This window comes from Leptonotus elevatus, chromosome 4, assembly GCF_054856555.1.
Source record: "Leptonotus elevatus isolate MCC_2025b chromosome 4, RoL_Lele_1.0, whole genome shotgun sequence".
NCBI classification, from domain to species: domain Eukaryota; kingdom Metazoa; phylum Chordata; class Actinopteri; order Syngnathiformes; family Syngnathidae; genus Leptonotus; species Leptonotus elevatus.
In genome coordinates, this window is record NC_141242.1 from 11,544,184 (window position 1) to 11,561,886 (window position 17,703).

Consider the following 17,703-nt stretch of genomic DNA (forward strand, 5'->3'; position numbering starts at 1 on the left):
GACAAGAAGCCGCTTGTATGCTGCCTCCAAGTCATTCCACGCCAAACCAACACCCTCCACGCGCACGCGCACTCACGCTTTCACATCAGAGATCACATCGCTCACTCCTGCAGCCGAAAAGCTCCTCCAAAAGCTTCCTGCAAAAACACATTCTAATCACGTTCGCTGAAGGGTGTGGGGGGGGGGGGGGGGAAGGTCGGGAATAAATCACCGTGGGAACCCCCACGCACACACCTCCTTCCTCTTTCCCCAATCGAACCTCCACGCCTCCCGGCCGCCGGATTCTTATTTTGCCGCTAGAAGGACGACACCATGGCTGGAGGACTGAAGAGCACCGAGCCAGAGGAGGTACCCGAGTGGGCTTTTGGTTTTGTGTTTTGGAGTGGATCGTGCGCGTGATATGGTCGCGTCTTCTGCGTTTGTGTGTGCGCGTGTGTGTGGCCCCCTGATCTCTCGCACCATCTGATTGAATGTGAAGGACCCACGACGCGTGTGCGTTAGCGCGAAAGTGCGACATTTCACCGCCTGTGTGGGACTTTTTGCGCGTGGACTTTTGCGCGTGGACTTTCCGTGCGTAAAAGACGCAAATTGCGCACGCTGTATTCATAACATAAGTTAAGTTAAAGTCGCTCGCGCACACAGCTGATGACGTCACTTTCCAACTGGCACAGGCGCCACTGTCAGCTATCACGAGCTGATTTTTTTTTTAGCCACGTGCTCTTGGGTTAGCCTACTTTTTGAAACGTTTGCATTTTGCGAGCAAAATTATGTTTTTTTTGCACCATGTAGATTAAGTGATTCTCAAAGTGTGGTAAGCGTTTAATCAGCGGTAGCCTACAGCCTATAAGATGCCTTTTAGGAATATAACTTCCTAATTTTTGATGACACTTAATGTTTATCTTTGAAAGTTTCCACAAAACTATACATTTGTATGACTTAACAACTACAACGTTTATTCCAAAAAAAAAAAATCATATATGACTTCTTCCTTTGAAAATAAGCAATTAATTCCTGCGGGATTTCGAAAAAGTGCAACTATTTTAATAAGGTATACGACCTTTCAACATGTGACTTCACATCATCCAAAAAGCAGGCTTCCTTGTAAAAATAAGAAATAAGTATTTTATTTTTTTAAACATAACTACTTTTTGCTTGCAATATTTGAATACAAGTTTTCGAACTTTATTTTACGACACCTGTTTTTGTCGTAAGTTTTCATTAAAAAACAATTATCATCACTTTTTTTTTGCATTACAACTATCTTGTTAATAACGACTTTATGTGTTTTACTGTTTAACTGATTTTGTCGGATCTTGATATCTTCTTTTCATAATATTTTTTCTTTTCTTACATTACAACTCTTGTAAATTACGATTTTATGTATTTTACGATCTTCTCGTATACCGTGACGTCTTTTTTTGATGATAAGACCTTTCCCTTGAATTTTTTCACAGTCCGATTTTTTTCTTCATTATATTTTAATAGACTCTACTAAATTTTATTTCCGTGCTATAATTTAAAAATATTTATATTCTTACAAACTCCTTTAATTTTATTTTATTTTATTTTATTTATTTATTTACATCTCAACTTAAATCTTGTGAGGTATAATTTTATTCCCATAACATTACAACTTTTTTTTTTTTCTTCTTTGCCCTGTAAAAGAAGATCTGAATATGTTATTGGAACATTACAACTTTCCTCCCTCAAAAGGCAATTTGGTAATCCTTATGTGATGTTGTGGTAGTGAGGATAATGAGGGGGGATTCTTGGAAACGTTTCTGTCCTGGAAAAAAAAGTTTGAGCACCCCTGTTCTGGATGCTACATACGCACTTGGTGGTGTTTCCCTGCGCGTAATTACGCACGGCACAACGTGCGTCCAAGCCGCGCGCGAGAGTGTGGCGAGGACCCCTTGCGGCTGTTTTGAGGGGCGTGGCTGCGCTCCACCCCGCGCAGCCCCTCCACTCCACTCCACTCCACTGCACTCCACTCTCTCGATCCTTTCTCCTCCTCGCCGTCGTCGTCCCTCACTCCCTCTCCGTCTCGCGCAGGAGTTTGTGCACTCGCCCTTCATCCGCAAGCAAGGCAACATTTACAAGCCCAACAACAAGAAGCAGGACGGCGGCATGGACAACGACAGCCTCAACGAGAAGTCCATGATGGACGACGTGCACACCAAGGAGATCGACCTGGTCAACCGAGACCCCAAGCGCATCAACGACGACGTGGTCAAGGTGAGGATCTTTTTTTTCTTCTTCTTCATATGACGTCAGCGGTCACTTCAATTGAGATTATTATATTTTTTTAGGGTAGGGGGTAAAAAACGCAGCCAAGAGGAAGCGTAAGCAATTTCCTGTTTTTGGAAAAGGGAGTTCTTTCCACTGTGAAACATGTTTATTTATTTTTTCATTGAGTTTTGCGCCCCCTAATAAATGAAGCGAGTGGTGGAGTGGCGCCACCTGTTGTCAGCCGGTAGGAGTGAAGTGTGTGTATGAGTGTGTGTGTGTGTGTGTGTGTGTGTGTGTGTGTGTGTGTGTGTGTGTGTGTGTGTGTGTGTGTGTGTGTGTGTGTGTGTGTGTGTGTGTGTGTGTGTGTGTGAAAAATCTGGAAAAGTTGGGAAACACCCATCCGTGTTGTGAGCATGGCTTGTATCCTCATATAGCCACACCCCTCTATATTTCCATTCTACTGCCAGTCCACGTGACCACCCTAAGCAGCTTTATCATTACAGTGAACACCCGACATACATTCCCAGGCAGGATGGACATTTTGTGAAGCAGAGATCATGCATATACAATTTTTTTAATTGTAAAATTGTTTGAACCATTCCAAAACAAATTGCAAGAATCAAACATATAATTTTTTGGGGGTCATTTTTAATACCCATGCATGGATGTATCGTTTTAAGTAACTTTAAGTACCCTGCATGTACCTTTGAATTTTTGACCAATTAAAAGCTTTCCATCTTTGAACTGTTCAGCTTCACCCCTGCCATTTTTGCCCATAAATTCAAAATAAAAGTCCCCAAAAATTATGATTTTTCTCCTCTATTTTTTTACACTTTTTGCACCAATTCAAATCATTCCAACTGTAAACTGTTCAACTTTTCCCTACCGCAATTTTTCTTTTCAAAATTTAAAAATATTTGTTTTTGACTGATTTAAACCATTACCACTTTCAACTGTTTGGCCTATTCCTACCGCAATTTGTTCCCCAATTTTTCAAAAATAAAAGCCATAAAAAAACAACAACAATTTGTTAGTTTTTCTATTTCTACATTTTTGACCAATTTAAACTGATCAAACTTTCAACTGTGCAGCTTTTTTTTTAAAAGGCAAAATTAAGATTTTTTTTAGCAATTTTTTTCCCCCAAATTGCAAAATAAAAGCTAAACCTCCCCATGATTTTTTAAAATTATCTTTTTGTGGACATATTCAAACGATTTCAACTGTTCGAGTTTGGTGGGGTGACTTGAGAGTGTCTGGGTGTAAACTGTGCTAAACAGCAGTTCCTACTACTATTCTATTTTACAGCAGGCTGTAAAAACTCACTACAACATAGTTCCTCGACACCAAGATGCCACAAGTTGGTGGCAAAGCAACACTTATATATTAGACTAGGTGAGTTTATTTTTTATTTATTTTTACAAATTGGGGAATTTTCAATATAGCCAATAAGCGGGCAAACTCTGTAGCGTGGTTGCATCACGGGATTAAGTCAATTTCCATGTGGTGGTCACACTGTCACTTGTCACAAGACGCATTGATTGGATTTTGGAACAGAAAGAAAGAAATGCATAAAATAATGACAACAAGTGGAAAATTGATTTAGCTCATGTTGGATTTGAAACGTTCATACCGCAAAAAAATTGCAACAAGCTGGAATGACGAGGGTGAAAAAAAAATGACACTTTGATTGCGCATCATTCCAATCGAAAAATAGGATATATATTTGAGAAGCAGCGCATCAGAGGCAACCTGCCATGACATAATTCCTTGAGCACTTCATGATATTCCTGCTAAATATTTCAAACTCGAAGTCAGCTCGTGGTCTTGCAAGACATGCACACACATTTGTCACGTCTTGCTTGCGTGTCAAAACCAAATAAGAATTCAACTGTTCTCTTTTGCTGTTCTGCATCTTATGACAAATGAGTCAGACTCTCCAGCCTCCTCCACAACAGACCACATCTTAACATCCCCAGTGGAAACATTTCATTACTCTGTCTCTAATTACATGTAATACAAAACCTTATGTAACCCAAGGGGCGGGGTACACCCCGGACTGGTCGCCAGCCAATCGACCAGTCGCACATATAGCCAGACAAACACTCACAATCACACCCGAGGACAATTTGAAGCCTTCAATGAAGCCAACATTCATCTGTTTGCAATGCGGGGAAACATGGTGGAGTGTCTACAAACTCATCCTCGGAATCTTTCAACTGCGAGGCAGATATGCTAACCACTAGGCTACCATGCTGCCACATTTTGTGCGTAAAAACCCACTTAAAAAGGAATTCCTTCACTCTAGCATTCCGAGGCGAGGAGCACCTTTTGGGCTCGCCCGCCCAACATCCGGACGGGAACGTCAAGTTTTCCACGTCGTTGCCTGGCGATTTGAGGTCACTGACTCAACTCTGCCAAGCACGCTCACACACACACGCACGCACACACAGAGGGAAACCCTCCCAGCAAGCTATACACGTACACACAACAAAGTATACAGGCTGGTTGAAGGGAGCCACAGCTTCCGCAGCTGGTCTCAATCAGCGGGCCGCATCAGAACCACGCGGGCCGCTTCACTTCACTCGCTTGTGACTTTCCATTGAGACGCGCTCTTTCCATAGCCCAGAGCAGCCGCTAGCGTTCAATAGAAGATCTGTGAGGCAGGCGAGCGCTTGTTCGTTGTGAAAGCTGCTGGTTAAATGCGCGCAAAACTAGTCGTGACAATGGTTGGCAGCATGGTGGGGAAGCGGTTGGCACGTTGCACGCAGTTCACAGGTTTGGGGGTTGAAATCTGGGATCAGGACTTCTTATGAGTTCATGAATAATAAGGAAATAACTACAATTGAGAAAATGAGAATGCTTAAAAAAAATAGATGACATTTAGTTTCATTATTACCCTCAATACTTATTTTTTTTAAAACGTGCACAAAAAAAAAAATACTATCTAAAAATCTAAATCTAATACTAAAACTAAGCATTTTCCCAAAAATAAAAACGAAATGAACAAACCCACTCCAATGTCTAATAAAAACACAAAACAAAAATAAAAAACAACTAAAAATGAAAAAATATTATAATACATTCCAAAAACATGCTAGCAACATGTTAGCTTGAAAGAAGACTATGTATTGTCTATAGGTGTGCGACCAATCAATTTTGTACTATGCCATTGGCTGATGACCAGTCCATTGGTTGTCTATATCTGACATGCCATTGGATGGTGACCTATCATTTGTACACATGTTACATGTCATTGACTGGTGACCAGTCCATTTCTGTCTGCATTTGATCTTCCATGAAGATCAGTCTAGTGTTTGTCTACAAGTGACATGCCATTGGATAGCGACCAATCATTTTTGTTGTTGTTGCTACATTTGACCTGACATTGGTTTACAACCACTACATTTTTAGTTGACATGCTATTGGCTGGCAACCAATAAATTGTTTGTCTATACGTGATGAGCCATTGGAAGCGACCAATCAATTGATTGCTATGCGTGAATTGCCATTGATTGGTGACCAGTCCATTGTTGATTGTGACATGCTATTAGCTAAAAATAAATTTATCGTTTGGCCAAATGGTCCCTGACATTGGCTGGCGACCAGTCAGTTATTTGTTTACATGTACCCTTTCTTCACTGGTGACCAGTCAATGTTTGTTGATTTGTAATATGTCATTGACTGGCAACCAGTCCATTGTCTAAATGTGACATGCCATTGGCTGGCGACCTGTCCATTGTTTGTCCATGTCTTGACATGAGCTGGCGACCAGTACAGGGTGTACCGCATCTCTCACGTAGCTACCTGGGATTGACTCCAGTTTCCTGTGAGGAAAAAAAACGTTAGAAAATAGATGTTTGAATCCAACCTCTGACACTTCCTGTGTAGAGTTTTCATCTTTTTTTTTTATTACCCCATCAATGTGAGGAAAAAATAGAAAATCATTGTTTATGGAAAAAACTGACTTTTAATTTCAAGGCCATATAACCCAGCAATAGTGGACGATTTATTGCTTATTGCGTATTGTTAATTGTCACTATTTTATTGTGAAACAGGATGTGTCCCGAGTCGGCACTTCCTGTGACGTGTGAAGCCTCTCAAAGCAACACAAGAAAGCCATTAACATACTTCTGTGCCACTTTGTTTGAAGATAGCGCTCTGAGAATAGCACATCGCTTTTGTTTTGGGCGCAATAACAAAGTTGCCAGGGCGACGGGGAGTGATCACACGCTTCCACGAGACTCCAATTGGCCTTCAGAAGAAGCTTTTTAGATGTTGCAGATTTTCACGGGGAATTCTGTATTCGTTATACTGCTAGAGTCTGCCCTCTTAAAAACTAACTGTAACGGCAACACGCATCAGACAGAAGTCACTGAGATTTCCAAATAAGCACTCAAGTGTTTTAACAAGATCTTAAAGGTGAATAAATAAATAAAATAAAAACTTTTATTATGAATAGCGCTGCTAATACTTTTATACAAGAGGCCTTTTTTCCTTCTGCGGAGTGGCACCATGAAGATTTAAGTTAACTGTGACTATTTTAAAACATGAGTTTTATTGTTGTTTACGTTTTTTTTACACTAGAAATTTTACATATACAGTATCTATATTGTTAATTGTTTTAGCATATCCAGTTCCATGACTAAAATAGGCTAACTCAATTGGATTTTTGCATTAAGAGTGCCGTCTAAAACCTCAAACATTAGCATTGTGTACATGCTGAGCAACATTTAGATGACACATTTAGACTAATAGTCCTAATTTGATTTAATATTAGCTACATATATATAGCATACAGCTTGTTCTGTGTTTATGCTAAGCTAGGATAACTAAACACAATTGATTTAGTAGAAGCACCAAGATTTAATCTAAAAATGTATCTTCGTGTTCATGATGTACACCATTATGGATTTAGATAAATGCTAATGTGCGTTAGGCACATGTTTTTAGCATGTCCAGTCCTTATGCTAAAGTAGCCTGACTAATCTTAATGTACTTGACCGAGGCTTTAGGATTTAATCTAAACTGTTATTGTAGTAATGTCTGTTAGGTCCATATTTCTACCAAGTTTATGCTAAAAGGATACTTGAAACAGGTACTCGAGTGTTTTTATCTAAAAATAAATAAAATGAGATGTTTTTGGAGTCCAGTGCTTGTGCTAAGCTAACTGAGTCTAGTCCACTTGAAAGAGGCATTTGGAGTTCATCTAAAAACCTTGCTGACGTTGCCTCGATGAGAACACTGCGAGATCTCCGAGGTTGACAAGGATAAATATTGACGGTGAGCTCACCAAGTAGAGGGAGCGTCTGTGTTGCGTCGACGCTTCCACGTGACCTTCAGCGTTCCCAACTTGGCATGATGATCATGTTGGAAATGCCAGGCGGCGTTCAGAGAAACAGAAAACAATATTAAGACCACATTTGGCTTGAATAAGTCAACCTAAGTCCATTTCCATTTCAATGTCCCCTCTCACTGGTCTTCTTCGATTCCCCAGGTGGACTTTGTGGACGTGATCGCTGAGCCAGAGGGCACGTACAGCTTCGATGGCGTGTGGAAGGCCAGCTTCACCACCTTCACCGTCACCAAATACTGGTTCTACCGCCTGCTGACGGCACTGGTGGGCATCCCGCTGGCGCTGGTGTGGGGCATCTTCTTCGCCATCCTCTCCTTCGTGCACATCTGGGCGGTGGTGCCCTGCATCAAGAGCTACCTGATCGAGATCCACTGCGTCAGTCGCGTCTACTCCATCTGCGTGCACACCTTCTGCGACCCGCTCTTCGAGGCCATGGGCAAGTGTTTCAGCAACGTGCGGATCAGCACCATCAAGGAGGTGTAGTAGGCGCCATCCGGAGGAGGATTCATGGGAATTCATTGGGGGGTGGGGAGGGGGGATTGGGTGAGGGTGGGGCCAGAGTCTGATAGGACATTCTTACAGGTTGGACATTCCAAGCTAAAGGAAAGGGAGGCGGGGTGGTATTTCTTTGTGTTTTCCATTTCCTTCATGTTTTGATCTATTCAAATCCTGGTACACACAAAAGCCCAAAGATTAGTCTGTGAAGGGCCGTTACAGTGAGAAAGGGGCTGTACAATTTTGAGCCGGATTCCGCCCCCTTACAAACAAACCGGCTTTCGACTCGCGTAATATCAGATGTGCTAGCAAGTCAAGGCGTCGCTGTATCTGAATGTAGAACGCCATAACATTTGCGTGAATGTGAAATTCAGCTTCTTTACATTGTCTGATCTTGAGCAAAATCCTCAAAAGCTCATTGGTTGTCCAATCATGGCCAAGAATTTACGATCTAAAATACTGCCAAAGAAACAAGTGAAAGGCGCTATCGCCCGTAAGAGATCGTGTAAGTTAACGAGTTAGCAGGTTAGCTAGCAGCTAACCCAGCACCTTCTTCTTCTTCTTTTACTCTGACACTTGATTGTGGTTTTGTGGTTTTATTATTGTCACGTTTGGGGTCTCTTTATGTGTGTACCAGGTTTAGACAAACCAACATTCACCTTGTTCATGTTTGCTGGTGGAGAGACGGTGGTCGTAGCGCTCGCTCGGCGGCGGCCTGAACCCTGCTGACACCGCACAAAACTAAAACAACCATTGATCCCTTTGTCTCCCCGTGACCTCTGAAAACCGCCCCCCCATCCCTCCTCCTCCGACCTGGCTTTGCTGCAGTCCGACACACTGAACCCGTCGTCCCCCCCCTTTTTTTTTTCCCACCGTCCACCGCCCTCAAGACCAACACGCCACCTGCTGCTCACTCACTCGCTTCATCTTTTAAAAAATAAATGTTCACAATTCACCTTTTTTAGCCTCCTGCTTGACAATGCAAAGAACTTGGGGGCGGCTACGCTTAGCGGCTAACTAGCATACCAGCACACACACGCACAGACTTGGGACTCAGACTCTCCATGATTGTGTATCAATGTGAAAATACGTAATAAAACTGAATGTCGCTGCCTGCAAGCGTCTGTTTGTTTTAGCTTAGTACAGCTTGCTAGTTTGCTAGCTCGCTAGGTGCTGACTGATTTCTTGTAAAGACTTGACTTGGACTCGCTTTGCTTTTGAGTTTTTTGTATCTCATACAAAAGAAAAACATCGTTGTGGTTAGCGCGTTAACGTTTTTCGTGAAGAACTAACAACTTTTTTTGAAAGTTTGTAAAAAGCTCATGCAAAGTGCTTTTTTTGTGTGTCGCCATTTAAGAACTCAATGTGACGTCCCCATCGGATGAGGGGAGCGCTCAGCTTTTCATGTTTGAACGCTTTGACTGTCCTTCAGTCTACCTGCTGTTTTTGTTCCCCTCACAGGAGGCTCAAAAGGTGATATTTTTTTATATATAAAGTTTTTTCCCTCCTTCCTTGCCTTTACTTGTACAATGTAATGCTGTGCACATTAAAGTTGAATATGACCACGTGTGTGTGTGTGTGTGTCGACATCAATAGATTGTCTTTTGTTTGCAATAGTTTAATTAGTTGCTTTTTTCTATACTTATTTTCTACTACAGAGACGCAAAATCATACTTTTAGTTAGCTTATGGGAGCCGAGGCAATATGTATCATTTCCAGTCCATCCTAATTACATTACAGCATTACATGATGCTGACATGTTTTTCTGCCAACTTTCTGCTCCGGATTCCCAAAGGAGACAAACTGTAGGAATTGGTGGTAGGTTTGCGAAGTGTGATTTTTCTGAGGCACCGTAGTGGGCGTGCATCAAAATGCATGCACTTCGAGCTTAGGTCATTGCATTCTATTAGTTCACCAAAGGATGCCCCCAAAAAATGTATGCATTGTCTCTTCAACAAAACGTTTCACTGCTTCTTTAATTTTGCAACATCAATACTCAATAGGCATAGTTAGTCTTTTTTTTTTTTTTTTTTTTTAGAAAAAGTTCACATTTGTTTTCGTTGAGGTCACCTATTCTGAAATTAACATTAAACGGTTACGAGAAACTGTAAAAAAAAATTAAATATAGTACAACTTTTTATTTTTTTTAAATGCCACAAAATTTGTTTTATGTTACAACATATCAAACTTTTGTTAAGTAAAAAAATAAGTAATACAACATTTGATCAAAATACAGTTAAAAAAAATACCTGCACAAAAAAAGAAGGAAAATGACAGCAAAAGACACAACAGATAGTGTCTGAAGTTCATCAGTTTGACAATAGACACATTTTTGGCCGTGATATAAAGCAAAAAATAAAATTGTACATTTTTGTAACATTTGTAAAAAAAAAAAAAAAAAAATTATTTATTTTTTTGCCAAAAAAGTTCCTTAAAAAAATATCAAAATGAATTGTGGGTGATGTCTGGAGGATAAATCGTGTGGATGTACTAAGTTGTACTTACAGTGATCATTGAGATTTGCGTGGGAATTTAGCGCCCCCTTGTGGAGTCGCCCATTGTTGATGAGATGCAGGTATGTTAGAGCAACTCCATGTTTGTGCCACAAACTTTGTGGTGAGGGGTGAGGTGGAGCGCTTCAAAGTAGAACCGCCCCTGCATCCATCATCAGGTTTGTGGAAAGCATTTTCCCCACTCATACTGTAATTACAAAATAAAATGTTTGGGTTGGTTCTGAAATGGAAATGACATCCAGTTTACTCTCTCCATTGAAAGTAGTTTACCTCATGTAATATATTTTTGACCAACATCACACACATTCACAAACACTGACTCTCACACACAACGTACACATCTTTTTGATGTTTAAACCACCAGTTTATTTATGATTTAATCTCGTTTTACCTCCTCAGAAGATCCATCGGGTAATCAAGTACAAATAACTCCTCACGTTGCATGCTGGGATAGAGAAGCAGTGGCAAAGATAAAGAAAAAGTGCTTGTGGTAGTGTTCCTTCTTTCACAATGAAACATCCCCCTCTAGTGGATAAAATGGATAAATACAAAATTTCATTTTGGACATGGCAAGCACAGTAATGTGTAACTTTTTCATTACTTATATGTGGCACTTTTTTTTAAACACATTTTTGAAAAATTACAATACAGTGCATATATCACGATTCGATTCAGCACCCTTTTCATTTTAATCCTAAAAACAACCCGAACAAGAATCCTTGTTTCTTTAGTCATATTAATGTAGTTATTTTAAATGTTTTTACTGTGATTATTGCAGTGTTTGAATAATTTCCAGTTTCTTTTTCTGTAATGTTTTTTAAAATAATTTTTTAACATAATATATATTTTTTTTTAAATCAACGTTTTTGGGGGACAGCATCAACTTAGTTTTTTGTGCGTGTAAAACTTTGATTGGTGGTATATCCCCACTTATTCAAGAGTTGTTTGGGTTTTAAAAAAACAACAACCTAGTTATAGTCCACTGTGTAACTTTTTAATTGCCTTTTAAGTAGTAAACATAGTGTTTTAAATGGGATAATGTTGCTTTTACATAAGATGGGAATGTTTAAGCACACATTTACCACATTAACGCCGCTATACAGTTTAATTTATTCCACGCTTGTACCTCACTTGTACGTCAAAACCTCTCTTCCAATTGAAATAAATGGAAATGCTATTAATCCGTTACAGCCTCCACCCTAAACAACACAAATTTTTGTATTTGTTTTTTTAATTAAAGAAAACTACTACTATATGCAATAGGCTACTTTATAAAAAATGTTTTAATAATAATGAAAATAATAATTTAAATAATTTAAATAATTGTAATAATTTAAATAATTTTAATTATTTAAATTATTTAAATTATTTAAATAATTTTAATAATTTTAATAATTGTAATAATTTTAATAATAATTAAATACAATTTTGTGCATCATGATTTAAGGATCCAGTTCATTGTGCTGCTCCTTCTGGTGTACCCACTTTGGCCTCTGGGGGGCAGTATAATACATGATCAGTCTACATGTGTTTTCAAATATCTGTTAAAACCATGACTAGCGATGCCAGCCGTTGGTATGTCAATGGCGCATTGCATTTATTGTTAGCATTAAGACGAGCGGCTTTCCTAAGGCTAAACTACATTACGGGGGTGTTTTAATTCTCTTTGCTGTATGCATAGCTTGACAGTAAACTTTGTCTGGGAGTAGCATCAAATAGCTTCAAGCCTCTTTTTTTATGTTCTTTTTCTTTTTTTAAACAAATTATTCAATATTTGCCAAACTGCTGCATGTTGTGAATGTTGAAATGAGTTCACTGCCACCATACAGTGCTTGTATCGCTCAACTTTTGAAGTTTTGCTGGGCCTTTTATGCAAAATGGTTTAGCTTCAAAGTTGTTCCTGCCGCATGGAAATATTTATATTCAAAACAAAAGAGCTGTTATTTTAATCAGTAGAATAGCAACTGAACTCATTTGTTAACATAACAATGTCTTGTTAGATGCTTGCTCTCAAATGGTGGAGGAGTAAAAAAGTTGGACGTCGATGGTTGTTCCAAATGTCTCTTGATTGATTCAATAGTCATGCCTCAATACTTTTGTCCATTGAGTGCCAAGCATTAACAACTTGTGTTGTTTCTCTCCAGGGGGGTGACGTGGTCCTCTTCTGATATCCGCTGCAGTCGCGGCAATCAGTCCATCACTTGGACGTTGAAGATGCTTTCATTTGATGTCTCCGGCAAGAAGCGAGGTGGAGGTGGCATGTCCGTCTTGGGCGGGTGCTAAGGCGCAGTCATTTCCTGTCGTGGGTGTGATTGCCTTACTTTGATTTCCTGTGAGATGGCGGGGGGGATAAAATCCAACATAGTCAAAATTTTGACTTTTGAAACATGAATAAAAAGACATCCATTTTGTATAGTGCTTGGACTCATCAGGTTTGCAGGTGAGCTGGAGGCTATGATAGGCGACGAGACGAGAGGCGGGGTAAGGGATTGGTCGCCAACTAATGTCAGGCCAAGGTTATTATAGGTAACGAAAAGTAACAAAATAAGTCAAACTAAAACTGAAAACGCATTTATGTTAACAAAGTAAAAGAGTGAGATCACTTTAAAAAAAAAAACGACATTCTACTTTTATAAAACTAACTAAAATTGTTGCTAACTATAGACAGAGACTACTGGACCAAGGATATAATCAGGAATGCCTGCTCAGTGCTCACTTTTTCCTTTCAAATCTTGTAAGTTATCGTGGTTAAACTTATGCACATTTAGTTTATTGTAAGATGTAATTTAGCACACTACCCTAGAGGGCAGTGTTGAGCTTTGGTTTGGAAAGGATGGTTGGCTAAGTGTACCAGAGAAGAAGAATCCCCCTTGGGATGAAACAAGAGAGGGGGGGGGGGGGGGGGGGGTGGAGAGAGAGAGAGAGAGAGAGTTAACATATTTACAGCTCACCTATTTAGTCGTATTTTATATATATATATATATATATATATATATATATATATATATATATATATATATATATATATATATATATTGTTATAGGCTACTTGCCGACTTGTTGCCATGGGGATGCTTTTGGCTGCTGAGATGGCTCCTGCTGAAATGTAACAGTGAAGAATGAAGAATGAATATGTAGGTCAATTCAAAGAGCTTGACATAAAATCGCTAATTAATAACACGATTAATGTAAAATACACATCTAACATGAAACAATTCTAACTTTTGCCTTTAGCGTTGATTAGACGCGACTAGATTGGGTTAGTGCAGGGTTAGGGAACACTGGTCCTCGAAAGCCACTGTCCCGCCTGTTTTCCACGTCTCCCTCCTCCAACACAGCTGACTCATATTATTAGCTCATCAGCAAGCTGTAGAAGCCTGATAACGATCCTGTTCATCAAATACGGTGCGTTGGTGGAGGGAGGCATGGAAGACAGGCAGGACAGTGGCTCTCGAGGACCAGGGTTCCCTAACCCTGGGTTAGTGGAACGACTTGGCGCTTTATTGTGAGATGGTGTTTATTCAAGCCTCACTTTAGCTGAGTTAATGGAAATACCCCCCTGGGCATTTAACAACAACAAAAATATATAGTAAATACATATATACAATCAACTCCTAAATAACATCAAATAAATACATTTTTAAAAACTTAAAAAATATATTTTGACTATTAATTCAAATAACAATTTGAATTCACTAGTAAAAATGAATGCATGAATTCATTCACTCACTTTACAGTACATACGCTCCCGTAACTAAAGGTCTAATATTTACATATATATTAACTTGCATAAATATAAAATCATTGAATGTAAAATGGTACACATGACAACCAAGTGAATAATGAAAACATGAGCCTTTTTAATTAGATTTTCATGTTTTTATTTGAAGTTTTGTATTATTATTATTATTATTATTATTATTATTATTATTGAATTCATTGTTTCTTTATTTGATAAAAAAATACTTTGATCGTTTATTTATTTTTTAATTATTATACATGTTATGCTTAAAATTGATATTAGGAACTGATCATGTTAATAATTTGATATGCTACAGATGGAGTCGCTACAACTGAAATATGATTTTGTCATTAAATTTTTGTGTCTTCAAATATTACAGTAAAGAAAAATTCTGCCTGAAAACTTTTTTTTTTTAAGTCTGTTTTGATGGTTGTGAACATGTTCAAATGGAGCTCACAAAAGAACAAGAAGCTTTTCATTGGGCAGTGATATTGTTAATACATACAACAGCGTGTATTTTGTCCCCACATATATTGCTTTTCATGAAAACAAACCTCCTGCCATGCAAAGTGTTGTGTACGTTACAACGCATGTGACTCATGCGTTGTTTATTATAACAGGCCAGCTGCACACACAAAAAATAGAACGTGAGCATAGTTTGTCACATTGCAGGTGTTGCGGTCGCAGGACGCCGTGCTGTGACATTAGAACCAGAACCAGTACCACATTACGAGCTTTTCCACATTCCGACCTCGTCGTCCTTCTTCCTCCTCGCTCTTACCCCGTTCCACGCCGAAGCATAACAACGCTCATGGCCGCGAGAGCCACAAAGACACACCCTTTGGGCACACAAACACGTGCACACTGCAAGACACACCCCTGTGTGTGTGTGCGCGCGCGTGTAACTGTGTGTAAGTGTGTTGGCCCCGAGGCCAAGCAAAACTGTGCCCTCTAATCAGACTGACAAGAAAGATATGAACAACTTTTGGCTCGTGACTCAACGCCAGTAATTAGCATCCATCGCTATGTGAGAACGCTAACTTTAAAAAATATATCAAATTAATTACGCTATGCTTGCCTATTTAAACATGTTTGATAAGTAAGACACTTTTTTTTCGGCTTGCCTGCTTCACCTGACATAATCGTCTTCACCGCAATGCTTTGCCCACACGCGTTGACAAAAACGAATTCCTCGTAATTACGCGGTCTATTTGTCTTCAATCTGGTAGCAACTGGAAAAAATCTTTCGAACGTGTTTGTCTTTGAAGGATTTTAGCAAATGAGACTAAAGTGTTTACTTCAAACCAAAATGTCAGGCGTGGTCTCTTTAGACTTTTTTGTGGGTCACTTCACGATAGACATTAGGGGTGGGAATCTTTGACTGTCTCGCGGTTCGATTCAGAATCGATTTTTGATTCAAAATGATTTGACTGACAATGACTTCTGCTTCAATTTATAGATGTGCAAAGAATCGTCATGATCTACTCCAGTCTGACTCGCTAATGCTAATTAGCGCGCATCTCGCGGCACTTTTATCACTCAAAAGAACAGCTATTCATACAAAACGCTTCAGGAATGTAAACAGAGAAGCATCTTAACATTACTCACCGGCATATGCTCTTCCTACGCTGCAAAAAAAATCTAACTTTTATTGGCATAACTTGATCGTGACTTTTTCCTTCTATTCTCTAATGTGGCTAAAACTTAACAGTGTATCAGAACGTGTGGAACCACACTGCCCCTAAGTGGCCAGATCAAGTGCAACATGAAGAGTGCTCCCAAAAAAGGCACACACAAACAAGGGCAAGACAGTATCAAATAATTTAAATCAAATCGATTTTGGGACATTTGAAATCAATGCTGAATTCTACTAAATGAGAATCACAATTCTTATGAGAATACATTTTTTGGCACACCCCTAATAGACAAATTTGGTGTTGTTAAGTGAGAATGGCAAAATTTCAAAAAAATAATCACGACAAAATGTCGAGGACAAGTCCGCATTTCAAGGATCCGTAGCCAAAAATGGCCTCTTCAAACCAAAATGGTAGACTTCCTGTGTCTTTTGGTCATGGCCTAATTATATGTTGCTTTGGGGGCTTCATTCGTGCAGGTGAGGTTGTTTTGTCCGTGTTAGCTTAGAGGGCTAGTTGTGTATTTTAGAGGTGGCATTGTTGTTGTAAACAAACACAACTGAGCTAGCTCACGTTAATCCGGAGCAAAACGTTAGCGTTGCTTGTCATAACACAACCCACACTTGTTGTTTTGACACTGAACGTGCGCTTCAATCATTCGGCAATCTCGCTAATGACTCACTTTTTGTCCTCCAGGGAGCTGGACTGTTAATTAACTAACATCTATCGACCAAAACGTAACTGTGTGACGCTTAGAGCCCGTTGGTCCTCAGCTGGAAAAGCGAGGTGAAGTGCTCTTCGCGGATTAAGGGACAAGATCCTGCCGAAAGTGGAGGAGTGGGAAGAATGGAGCGGGAGATCAACAGGCGGATTAGTGCCGCATCAAAAGTGATGCGGACTCCGTATCGGCCTGTCATGTTGAAGAAGAACCTGAGCCGAAAGGCGAAGCTTTCAATTTACCAGTCGATCAAGATCAAGACCTTCATCTATGGTTTACGAGCTGCGGGTCATGTTCGAAAGTAGTAGATCGAGGGTACAAGCTGCCAGATTCTCTCTTAGAGATAAGGTGAGAAGATCATGGTAATTATATTTTTAAAAAATTGTTGAAGAGGAAGTCAGCACCCCCTTTTTTTTTTTTTTTTTTTTTACAATAATATGTTCTATGCAGCCCCACCAGTCTAAATATGGTATTCTGGTTGATATTGTGTTAGTGGAATGAGTTATGCAGCAGAATCCATCCGTTTTTATGCCTCTCAGGGGGCGGCCATTTTGCCACTTACTTCTTACAGATGACATCAATGTTGCTCAGGTCTCAGGTAACAACCAATCACAGCTCAGCTTCAGAAAAAAAAAGGTGAGCTGAGATTGGTCATTGCCTGAGCCCTGAGCAACTGTGATGTCATCTTCAGTCGACAGCAAGTGGCAAAATGGCCGCCCCCTGAGATGGATAAAAATGGCTGGAAGAAGAAAATAAATAAAAATAATATTAGTAATAATGTTAATAAAGTCTGTTTCAAAATAATATTGAGAGACAGACATTGTTGTAAATCAAAATGTTGAATGAATGCTGGGAGACATGAACATAAAAAAAATCATATTTGTAATTCACAATACTCACTGACTTACAACCACTGCACTTTCTGAATGCTGAGAGACAATCATCAACATTGTGCTACAAAAAGAAATGTTGCGCCAATGCTGGCTGGGAGACGGTGTTCACATTAATATAGTTTGCAT

The 17,703-nt window shown here is 39.6% G+C and overlaps 1 protein-coding gene and 1 long non-coding RNA gene across 2 annotated transcripts; one reads left to right on the forward strand and one right to left on the reverse strand.

The window, feature by feature from the left end:
- Window positions 1-191: 191 nt before the first annotated feature.
- Window positions 192-9,646, forward strand: cav1 (caveolin 1). The gene is made up of 3 exons (XM_086074485.1): window positions 192-348; window positions 2,053-2,235; window positions 7,724-9,646. Exons 1-3 carry the CDS (start codon window positions 313-315, stop codon window positions 8,063-8,065), a joined length of 561 nt encoding a protein of 186 aa, XP_085930611.1. The 5' UTR covers window positions 192-312; the 3' UTR covers window positions 8,066-9,646.
- Window positions 9,647-12,032: 2,386 nt separating this feature from the next.
- Window positions 12,033-16,058, reverse strand: LOC147175525 (uncharacterized). Its single transcript, XR_015094641.1, has 3 exons — window positions 15,941-16,058; window positions 13,644-13,689; window positions 12,033-12,920 (listed from the first exon to the last, which is right to left on the reverse strand). It is a non-coding gene; the product is annotated as an uncharacterized LOC147175525 (long non-coding RNA).
- Between the last annotated feature and the right edge of the window lie 1,645 nt (window positions 16,059-17,703).